The 12,038-nt window shown below is 37.1% G+C and overlaps 1 protein-coding gene across 18 annotated transcripts in view; it reads left to right on the forward strand.

Annotated features, from left to right (window-relative positions):
• ERBIN (erbb2 interacting protein) overlaps positions 1-12,038 on the forward strand; it is a 118,715-nt gene that overhangs the window by 61,141 nt on the left and 45,536 nt on the right. For all 18 annotated transcript variants that reach the window (XM_038123750.1, XM_038123745.1, XM_038123741.1 and 15 more), the window contains 2 exons: positions 9,393-9,471; positions 10,188-10,277. In XM_038123750.1, coding sequence (XP_037979678.1) covers positions 9,393-9,471; positions 10,188-10,277 — 169 coding nt within the window. The remainder of the gene's footprint in view (positions 1-9,392; positions 9,472-10,187; positions 10,278-12,038) is intronic.

Below are 12,038 nucleotides of genomic sequence, written 5' to 3' on the forward strand. Positions count from 1 at the left end.
TAGTGTAGTGGGAAGCAGTGAGACGAACTACTTTTTCCTACATGTAGGTGGTGAAAAAAAGAGATTTAATTTCTAAGTTCCATATTATTCAGGCCTTTGGAAGATTAAACAACAAGATGAGAAAATTACTAGCTAGACCAAGAATAACCTGGGGCTTTGGAAATAACAGTACCTTCAGTAGTCTCTTAGATATTTCTTTCATAGTGATGTTACAACAAATTTACGCATGTCAGTTTGTTAATCTGTATTACAAGGAATCTTCATGGAAAAATAGACAACCTAAACCTAAGAAAACACTCCCCTCACCCCCCTGCCTCCAGGCATAGCTGCCTATAAAGTTATTCCAGTAATTTTAAATAATTTTGTTAACAGATGCAAATTTAGATCAAATATGTTTACTTTAGAATGTTGAAGAAATCTGTTGATTTGGCAAACTGTCTTTGATATGCTCTGTGCCAGAAGTGTTGGAATTGGAGAATGAGAACTCAAGAAACTATCCAGTTTTGTGTTGCCCATCTGGTACGTTGAGGAATTTGGCTTTTCCAAGGGTTTGAGAATTGTTCATATTAATAGAGGGAGACAGATCCAAGTTTCATTTTTTGCAGGAAGAAGTAAAACAGGAAGATCCTAAATACCAAATAACTTGCTGTAAATTTGCTATTTCTCTGCTTATACTGACAGAGAGGAGGACAGGACCAGGGTTTTTAAATCATCAGTGATAGTGAAATAAAAGATAATTGATTTCCGGCGGAGTTCTGAGTCTGTAGCTCTGTGATAGTGTATCACTGTATAGATCCTACATATGTGCACTAAATGTAGGCAGCCCTTCTATTTAAAGTCTTTTTTCAAGTGTTTGTAGTACTTTCTCCTTAAATAGATTGTCATATTGAAGGTACTGAAAAGAATCTGTCTATTCACAGTAAAATTATTTCTGTCTGTAACAGAGGATGCAAATGGAATGAAATTTCAATGCAGATTATGTTTTGAATGTGCAATTTGAATGTATGTATCTGAAATTCTGAAATAAGTTTATTAAAATGTCTTCTTAGACTCAAAAGAAATGTTTGTAACACAAGAAAAGGTATTGCAAAAGTAATTATAGAGTTTGTAGATGTGGATTTACATGTAAAGACAGCATAGAACAGGATTGTAGAATAGAACGATTTGTGTTGGAAGGACTTCAGAGATCATCTCATTTCAACTCCCTTGACAGAAGCAGGAACATTTTTCACTAGACCAGGTTGCTCAGAGTCCCATCCAACCCAGCCTTAAATACTTCCAGGGGAGGAAGCATCCACAGCTTCTCTGGGTAGCCAGTTTTCTCCACCCTCACAGAAAAGACTTTCTTCCTATCGTCAAATCTAAACACAGTCCTATCCCCTCCATGTCCTATCACTACTTGCTCTTGTAAAAGGTCCCTCTCCACTTTTCTTGTATGGCCCTTCAGGTACTGGAATTCTGTAATTAGGTCACCCTGAAGATGAACATACAAATTTAGTAGAATTCTCTTCTTCTGAGAATTCTTCTCCTTCTAACTCCAGAACACCATATCTATTTCTAGGGGCAGATTGCTAGCACAGGGAACATTCTTTTTCCTGCTCTAAGCTGAGACAAGAGTCTGTTCTCCCTTGCCTTGTGAATTAGCTGATCCTACTTGCTTGGGTTGGATGTTAACTTACCTTCAGCTCCCAAGGATTTAAGTGAGGGTCATCACTATGCTAGTATCAATGGCCTGCTGAGATTCCCAGATGGTACCCTGCCTAGTGAGCACTTTATGCAATGAAGCTTGTCTGTCTGGGCACACTTGCACCCATGGCACTCAACTCTGCCTTTGGGTTCTAGCATGGCTCCCAGATTCTGGCATTCCCTGCAGCTGAGGGTTTGGATAGCTCTCTGAGATTTCAGGATGTCTGTTCAGGTGTAGGCATGCCTCTGTTTGGGTTTCATGCTCAGCACAGCAGTTGCAATGGGTAGATGCCAATTTTGTTGCCAGAAAAGTTTACTGCGTGTTGACGACTCCATAGGATGAAGTGACTCTTCCTTTGTGCCTTTCCTTGTGGACTGCCATGGACCCTTTCTAAAAGGGGGTGCCACTTCCTTCTAAAGCCACACGTCCTGTTCCTCACACTCTGTCACTTGCACTCACTAGACCCATTTAAGTCTCTCATGATTGCTTGCCCTTATCTACTCCTTTCTCCACTGCAGAAGTGCTCTCTCTGATTTGCAAGACCTGCTGGGATTTGGCTGTTTCCTGGCAGTCTTGATAGGTCTCTCAGCTGTTACTCAGTTTTCCCTGACTCGAGGAACCTCCTGCCCAGCTCAAACCTAGTCTGTAGTCCATCCAGAACTTACTGTTGCTGCTGATGGTGTCACTATGCATCTCAGTTCAGTAAAGGAGAAAATTGTATCTTTATTTTTGTAACAGGGTGTGCTTTGAGTGACAGTTGTCATGTAATAGCAGAAAGTGACTGGATGTGCAGCACTGATTTTGCAGTCCAGGGTAGTAGAGGATAGGGCAGGGAGAAGCAAAGCAGCTTCCAGTGGTTGTTTTGTGCTTCTCTGGGTACTTGACAGCATTCCATCCATGAATTAGACTTGATTGAAAACCATGTAACCTTGGAAATTGTCCAAAACAGCATTATGACCACAACTATTGTCAACAACTCTGCTAGTGTTCCACATTTTGCAATTTTACCCTGCCCTGGCATGTTTTAGTTTAGGTAAATTAGTGTGTCAGGCATGTCGTTAAGAAGCCTGCCTGAATTACTTGAGAATTACTGGCTATCCTTTTTTTCCACAGAGCAGCTATTGAGAAACCTGTCTTGCTACTCATATTCCTTTTCATTTACATTACGTAAGAGACATGGCTAGAACAGGCCTAGAGAGACCTTACTCTAAAAATTGAACATCTTAAAAATGGTTTGAGGAGGAGTGCTTGGAAGATACTTCTATGTTTGCTGCACTTTCTTAGCTGTGCTGGGACATGTGTATAAAAGCAATAAAAAAACCCAAACCCACAAACCCCAAAACTAATGGGAAAGGTGTTACTGCTGTCCTGCAGATGATCCTTGTATCTCATGTAAACCTGAGATGCTGGTGGGTCTGAAACCAGCTGCGGCAAGGAAAGAATTTGGAAAGGGGAATGAATGTTCAAAAAGTAAGGGTAGATGAGTCAGTACTGTGCATTGAATTGTTTGGGTTCTAATACACTGCTTACTTCGAATAATGAAAAATGCTCATTTTCATTCAGAAGGTAAGTAGCAATAAAGTAAAATACATAAATATGTAAATTCATAATTATGTAAGAATATAGGCTGTGACTTAAAGTATAAGTTTTCAGTTTAAAATTTCAGGTTTTGCCAACAGATCTTTCATATTCTTTGTGGCATATATTTTTAAAAATATTTTACTATGTTAAATCCCTGTGGGCTTGAAAGACAGTTGTAGCAGAGGCCTGAGGGGAACAAACAAGAGCTTCTCTTTTTGTGGTGGAGCTGCTTTCCCAGAAGTTAGACCAGGATAAGCAGACTAGGTGAGGGAAGAAAGTAGGTAATTTGTACTCATGCAAACTGAACCTATATGTTTGCCTGTGTGTTCTCTGTACTTGGATGTTGTGTTCTCATTGTAAAAGTGTTGTTGTCTTATTGCAAGAGTCCCATACCTTCTCGGTGATTTCTCATGGGTAGTTCTTCTCAACACTGCTCCTTCTTCTTCAAAGCCCAGACAGCAACTGACTCTAGGTCCCAGTTCTCCCTGTCTCATAGGACTGTTCTTCCTTATTGGTTACAGCTGTGAGTTAAGCCTGTTTCTGATCTTGGATAATTGGCCTGGCTGTAACTCTTTGGGGGTAAAGCTGCTTTTTACACATTTTTATACTCTATTCCCACTACACTTGGAAGGGTACAAAGTGAAGTAAGTGCACAGCAGGCTGTAGTTTAATGTATTTTGCTCCAAGAGAGCTTTTTAGCGTGCTTGTTTTTTGGAGATAGATTTTTCTCCTCATATTTTCTACAAACTGAGAGATTTATCTGCAGATTCCTTTGGGAACATCACCTGCATGGCTTCTAGAGGTCTCACATGTGTTACTGATTTTCTTGCTCTGTGCATTTTAGGTATTGAACCAAATTTTTTTCTTGGTCCTATTTAAGCTTATTTAATTTTTTTCTGTGTAAGAAGAGGTGTAACTCTCTATGAATAGTACTACAAACCAGTAGATACTGCCACTTCTGTATAGCAGTGGTGGTTTCTATAATTGATGTCTGGACATACTAGCTTTAGCATTTGTTTCTGAATTAAGGTATGACCACAGTATGAGTTGCAGAGTGAGCCCCCATCTGCATTAGGGCTGAAGCAGGAGCATGCAGGGCTGTCAGCGCTGAGATCCATTGCAATAAAGGATCTGCTAACAGTGGATTTGACTTGCACAGCTTTCTATAGCTATGGAATTGCCAGTATTTGAGTGAAAAAAATCTTACCTGATGGTGAAAAAAAAATTGTCCCAGTTTTTTCTCCTGCTCTGCAAGTTACATTGATCCTAGTGAAAGGAGAGGATTGTGCTGTGTAGGGGAGATGAATGTAACTCCAGATGGTGAGGGGGACCCCTGTTATACTTACAGTCCTTTATCCAGGCAAAAGAACATTTGAGCACACTTGGTGTGACAGGCTATGAAAAAAAAAAAAATCATTGTTCTCCAAGGAGTTAGAAATCAGGTGAAATTCTATATTGCAGTCATGTTATGTGATCAAGACCTGAGGTTGATTGCCTTCAGATTTGCATTTGTTGACCCAAAATCCCTGTATGACATTTTTGGTATGTCCTTTGGGCATGTGCCACAGCTGGTCTTGGATCGTAATTGAATACCACAAGGTTAGATGGTGAGATTTTGCCAAGTAGAGTTCTGAATGATGAATGCTTTTTGCTTTTGGCTTAATCCAGACAAGAATTTTAAATTCCTCTTCCTTACCTTATTGCCAAATGTTCTTAAACATTCTTTGAGAGATTTTTTTTTTGTTTTGTTTTGTTTGGTTTGCTTGTTATATTTGTTTGTTTGTTTGAACTTTTGTTTGGTTTTTTGTTTGTTGTTTTGGGGGTTTCTGTTTTTGCTTTGTTTTGGGATTTTTTTGGGGGAGGGTTGTGTGGTTTTTTGGGGGATGGGTGGGGGTTTTTTGTTTCTTTGGTTTGTTTGTTTTTTCCTTGTTGGTTGATTTGTTTTGTTTTGAGGGGATGAGGTGTTGTTGTTGAGGGGGCTTGATCTTGTTTTTCATAAAAACTGGCCAGCGAGTTTAAAAGTGCTTGAAATCTGGGAAAACAGGGAGGAAGGAACAGTCAAGTAAACGCTAAAAGCTATTACATAAATCTGACTTCTGTGGTAAACTACACTAGAAAAAGAGCTTTGCTCCAAATTCAGTTTGTATCTGGTGGTTAAAGATGATCAGCAAATAGTGTTTTCTCCTACTGTGCTCCACAAATGTTCATGTCCACAGGCACAATAGTTTGTATTTTTTTGGAAAACAGTGAGCATGATCTATAAACAAATTGAGTACTGAAATGTGTTGGGCATAGTGATTGTTACCATGTAAAATATAAAATTAATGATATGTCGAAGAACCTGTCCATGTCATGCTTCTCAATGAAAGTGGAATAAGGCCGCAATACACCAGGTGAGCTGTTGCACTGTCTTCTCTAATCCTTGGGTATCAGTGTACAGAGAAAGCAGTAAAAACCCCAAAAGAAAAATAGGATTTAGAAGGAATGTGGATCTCAATTTGCTGTACTCATCTAATGAGAGGCTTATGAAAGGATTGAGTTGGCTATCAAATGGATTAATTAGCACAGTGTTAAAACTGAGTCAAGGTATATGTGGTCACAGAATCCCTTGAGATTTGCTGAGCTTCCTTAATGGGGAGGAAGATTCAGAACATTGAGGATAGATGTAAAGCAGAAAAACAAGCAACAATTCCTCTTACAAACACTCTTTACAGCCCCCTTTTCCTCATATCTTTTTTTCATGTCTCTCTGTGTTCTTATTCATTCTTCTTTCTGCTTGCTTTTTGAATTTTTCTTGGTGTGAGAAATGAAACAATACTAATCCAACAATAACTGCATGTTTCTAGCATGCAGGAGGAGTATAGCTGAGGAAAAGGGATTGGTCAGAACGTTTTATGTAGCCAGTCAGTAAATACAACTTCCTATCACATGGTAGATTTGATTTTTTTTCTGATCCTGATTTTTTTTCTGAATGTGTTATAAATATTAAGTATATTTCAAGCTGTCATTCTCAATGTGGTGCTCTTTTGAATGATGGCTTTTATCTGTACTGAAGTACTGAGTGAGGTTGGTTAAGATGGTATGTACCATAATGATTCTGGCTTGAAGAAGAAGCAAAATTAAGTTCCCAGGCTCCCTCATTTTTAGGTTTCTCATATCAGTTGGATTTCTGTTATTAATTTGTTGTTAAAACTGGTGCTGTCTCTTGCCCAAGGCATAGTCAAATAGGGGACTACTGTAGTGTCCTCTGATTATGTATAAAAGCACGCTGATTTACCATGTCTTTATTTGGATAGCTAATATTTTATTTGGCTGTTGTTTTGAGAGTAAGCTTACATTGGCATTCTCCCCTCTCATAGATGTGCTACGTGTTTTGGTTTTTAGGTAGTTACCGCAAATTTAAGCTTTCTGTGCTTCCATGAGACAGACGGTGGAAACTAATATTAATATTACGAACACAAGGTTTAATGTGTAGGACGAGCAATCTTTTACCCAAGGACGGAGCCAAGGCCAGTGGCCAGTGAGACCATCTCTCAGAAAAACTAAGCTTAGAGAATCTCTCAGCATGATTTAAACAGCAAAACTAAGGGCACAGAGTGAGTCTGAGACACAGCTTGGCCTCCAAGAAAGAGCTTAGCAGTGGTTTGTTTACTCTGATTAGTGCAAATGCTTATTTTAAGAAGGTAAATTTGTATCCTCAGCAATAAGGAGGTCTTGATTTATTTTTCAGATGCCAGAAGGTCACTTTGTACAAATCATCTGTAGCTTCATTTCTACAGGCTCAGGGTATTGTGTCATGTTAGATGCTTTCCATGTATGGGTATTCTTTTTGCTGAATGTGGTTTATTGTTAAGATCATGTGTATTTAAGTTTTTTGGAAGTATGTTTCTCTTTGTACTAGAGTATATGACAGCAGCAGATAAGATATGGTTCTGGTCTATGGTAGTTTTCTGATCTTTCTTGGACTCAAAAATAACATTACAGCTTTACAGAAATGAAACTATATAACTATATAATTATAAATATTATCTTTTATAAATATTTAATATAAATACATTCACATTAATATTTAATATAAATATCACCTTTTTATTTTGATTTTGTACTGAGTAATGGAAATTAATTAAATTAATATCCCATTGCCATCTTCTGCTTTGACTCAACTCACAGACCCAGTAAACTTCACATGGCTGATCTCCCACACATCATGAACCAAATGTATATATATATATATATGTGTGTGTGTGTGTGTGTGTTTTTATTTATTTGTTTGTTTATTTATTTATTTACAGCAAAAGCATAAACACCCTTGTTACTCAGGAAGCATCGGAAATGTTGGCCTGTTTTACCACTGATGGTTCTGTTCTTCCTAGTCCCTTCTGCTTCTGATTTTAGCAAGTTATTTCCCAAAAATGTCCATGATACTTAAGTGTATTTAAACTCCTGGATTAACTGAATGTCATGTTTTTTTCTTGCCTTTCACCTTTGAGTAACAGAGTACAATGAGTCAAAAGTAATAGTTTCAATGGTAGTATGACAAACAAGTTCCTCTCAAGAAAGACCTAAAAGTCTCTTTTTAAAGAAATGGTGTCACTACTTAGGTGAATTTGTGGAGAAGTCACCACAGTAGCTTTGCCAGTCATTACCGCCAATTGGTTAAAGTTTGTATTTTGTCACTGCTTTTCTTGTCTACTGCTATCTCTTTAGTCCTGATATACCAGGTCATTCTTGTTACTGCACAAACATAGAATTAAGCTTTAAGCTAACATGAAATATTCTGCAATTTCTTATGTAAGTAAAAATGCTACTTAGCAGCTGATGCTTCACCACATGTTCTCAGAACAGATACATGAAGTTCCACCTGCCAGCTTGAATGAAAAATGATGCTGCCCTTGTCTTTCTCTTTGCAGCTGGATTGTTAATGTTTTTTCAAGCAGCATGAAAATACGTGCTCTTGCTAATCTACAAACTAGCATTCACAGAGTATAGTTCCTTCTTAGTGGTCTTGTTCCCTGGGTTTAGTTGCACTTTCCACGTGACAAAGCAATCACAAATACAGTTACATGCGTTCACTCAAAGACAAAGAGCTAAGGTTTGGTATCTGGGGAAAAAAAGGTAATTTTAAACTAGCTTTATTTATTAGCATATTGGGTTTTATTGCTGCAAACAACAGTGTATTGTTAATCCAAGTAGAAAGATACCAGTATGAATGGTTATTTTATTTAGGACAAATATATTTAAATAAAGACACCTGTCCCAGGGTATAAGAACATGTTGCAAAAGCAACCACAGTTGTCATAGCAGTGGGTTTAATTATTTTTTTATGGTATATATAGTAAAGATGGAGGAAAAGGTTTTGTGTGGTAGGATGGTTCAGTACTGATTTCCTTCTGATGTGATGGATACATGTCATATCCAAGGCCTGAAACTTCATCAGTTTCTGACAAATTGAGATTTGGCAGATATGTGGAATGCAGCTCCACTCTGGCATTTTCACAGATAATCTTGGGAAAAAAAGGAGGTTGCGTATTGTTTTAATTTTCAAACATAAGTGTGCCTGGAGCATTTTTTGTCCTCCTCTCAAATGATCTAGAAGCTAACAGCAAGCATGCATCACATTTTTGGATGAATATCTGTTCAGAATTGTGAAGCTGTAAAAATACTTCAAGATTTGAAGCCTTAACCATTTTACCTGGATGTTATACAAGCCATGGATTTGATAAACAGATCCCATTGAAAACTTCATGCTACCAAGTGATTGCCTTTTTAAAAATAAATTATATTGGGACAGAGGTTCTTATCTTAAGTACATTCCAAATCACAAGTACTTCAATATTTGGCAATAAGCAATGGGAATTTAGTGTACTGTGTGGTTGTAGCTTGTGAGCTTCCTGCTAACCTAAAACATGAAAAGCTTTAGGAATAGTATAGTAAAAAAACTATATTGCATAGGAGTATTTCTTTAATGAAATCTGTATGTAAAATAGAAATCAGAAAAACAGTTCACTAGTTGCTAACTGAATCCAAGTTTTTATGGCTAGTGGTTTCATGTGCATAATTCTTATGGACGTGGTGGAATCTAATAATTAAAGGCTGTTTTTCTACCCCTTTCTGCATCTTGCAGGCATACAGGAGTTTCCAGAAAATATAAAAAACTGTAAAGTCTTGACAGTTGTGGAGGCAAGTGTAAATCCAATTTCAAAGTAAGTTCATAAATTTTTTGATGTTTTATATTTTGTGCAAATACTACTGAGTCTTGAATTTGCCCCAAGACATGTGCCAGCCCTTGGAGGCAAGATCAGAGTTCCCTGAGAAATACCTTCATTAACCTTGTTGCACTGTGATCCAGTATAGCTATCTCATTAAAGTACTTGCCAAAGTTAATAGGCTATGTGAACTATCCTTCATTATACCATGTAGCTTTGTCAGCTTGTTAAAATCCATCACTTCTCTGTGACTGTAGAGAAGTGTGCAAAGAGTTTTCTTAATAACAAAAATGAATTCTGGTTTAATATGCATTTCTGCTATAGTGACAAAATTAGTTTGCCAGAAATCTCCAGTGCCAGAGATAAAACATATCTCTTTTGGGGACAAAAAGGGTTGTGTATTTTTTAATTTACCCTGTCATTTCTAATTAATGCCTTCTTCTCATTACATGTCAGGAGATCACAAGTTCATTGCAAGACTACATCAGTTTGTTTTTATTGCCTGTAGACATTGTTCTCAATACTTAAAATAATTTTTGAAACTCATCTTACAGAGAACAACTGTCTAGTGTGACTTTAAAGAAATTCACCCCCTCAATTTTAATTTTATCAATATGTAGGACTTCAGTACTATACTGTTGCTTAAGAAAATATGACTTAATACCCTGAAAATAATTGAAACTAAGGTACTATGTTATTTTACTTCTATATAGGCTGCCAGATGGATTTTCTCAACTGTTAAACCTAACACAGCTATACCTGAATGATGCTTTTCTTGAGTTTTTGCCAGCCAATTTTGGAAGGTAAGTTGAACATGAAACTTTATATCTGCATTAGTTTTAAGTTTCTGTAGAGCAGTTTCTTCTGGTTCTAAAGCAAAATGGGTACTGAAGAAAGGGAAAAAGTGTACATTAGGAATTTGCAATATTTACAGGGAAAAAAAAGCCTTGAATCTGTATCAGCAGCTTTTTATTTTGACTTCTGAAGGACAGACAGAATGCTTTTTAAGGGCGTAAAACTCATTTACATTCTTGTTTCTTTTCCAATGCTAGTATGCTAAGTAAGGAAGTATTTTTGAGATTTGTGTTGCTTGTCATGTAGTAATTGGAGTGAAGCCAATAATGACAACTGTAATTCCACTTGTCCTGCCTGTCCTGGATGCACAAATTACTTCATGCACAACTATAACTCTCAAGTCCTTTATTGTCTGGAATATTTCTGAAAAAAATGGTGTATTTATGGTGCATTCTGACTATGCAAAACTGTTACATGTCATAGTTTTAGTACAAGATAAATACTAATCTGCTACCTCTGTAAAACAGATTAAGTCTTGCCAGCAAAAGTGAAAGGGTAATACTCATAAAAGGAAGACTCCTAGATGAGCATAGATTAAGCTGTTCTTATACTGCTTTTAGCCATTTCTGCAGTTTTCCCCTGTCCATGCTTATTTTATAATCTTTTCTCCTAGATTGTCGCTTTCCTGACCCATCCCATGTCCAGCAAGCATCTCTTTCAGAAAATACAGCAATTAGTTAAGCAGTCATGTTGCTGAGTGAAAAAATTGCCTTAGGCCATATAGTTGTATTTGGGTCAGCACAGTTTGCTAGAGATTAGCACAGCCCCCAGATAGTGCTGCAGCAGTTGGGCAGATGAGGAGATGGGCAATGGAACATAAGCACAGGTGCTCTCCACTAGTGACCATTAATTTATTAGTCATCTGTGATCAGAGCTGTTGGCTTGCCCTTCTCTGTTATCAATTAGTGAATGACTAAGAGCACCAGATCTGCTACACATTCAACTATCAAAACAGCTGCTTATGATGCAGATGCATTGTTGTCATGCTTTTTTTTCTGGAGCACAAAGTTTGCGTTTCAGAAGCTTTCATTAAGGTTGAAGAATATCTGGAATACACATAATCTTGCTGGAATTCTAATGATTGTCTATGCTTTTTTCTGTTCTGTTTTTTAATAGTCTAACCAAATGGCAAGATTTTCATAATTAAAATAGGCACCACAGATAAACTTGAAGAGTTGAGGTTGACACAGCTGATTAAGTAGTTAATCTTAGACATAATACACTTCAAAAAATTCTCATAATTTTTTGTCACTGTCGGTGTCTATAATGCTTAATGGTTAGTGAAATGGTAAAGTCATTAATTAGTAATATCATAAGAATAAATCAGTTACTGAAGACAACTTCAAAGCCAGTTCTCCATTGTAGTGTTTCTCTTGATAGTTATGAAGAAGTCTGTGTTGTTTGTTAAAATCTAATGGTTTGCAGCATCCTGTTGTATATCTAGTAGAATGAATTTGAAATATTCATGTATGTAAGTTTACCTGCTGAAATAGTGTTGCATTGAAAACATAGTGTTCTATAGGAAGACAGTGTTTAGATCAAATAAATTGGAAAACAATGAAACATTAAAATACCATTTCAAAGTAACGTTCAGACCCCTTTGACATGGAATATGTCTCTTCTGTAAGTGATGAGACTGCTCTGCCATCCCAGAATTTTCCATCTAGGTATAAATACTTTCTTGTGCAAAGTCTTTTAACTTCTGCTTC

Source organism: Motacilla alba, chromosome Z (assembly GCF_015832195.1).
Source record: "Motacilla alba alba isolate MOTALB_02 chromosome Z, Motacilla_alba_V1.0_pri, whole genome shotgun sequence".
NCBI lineage: Eukaryota > Metazoa > Chordata > Aves > Passeriformes > Motacillidae > Motacilla > Motacilla alba.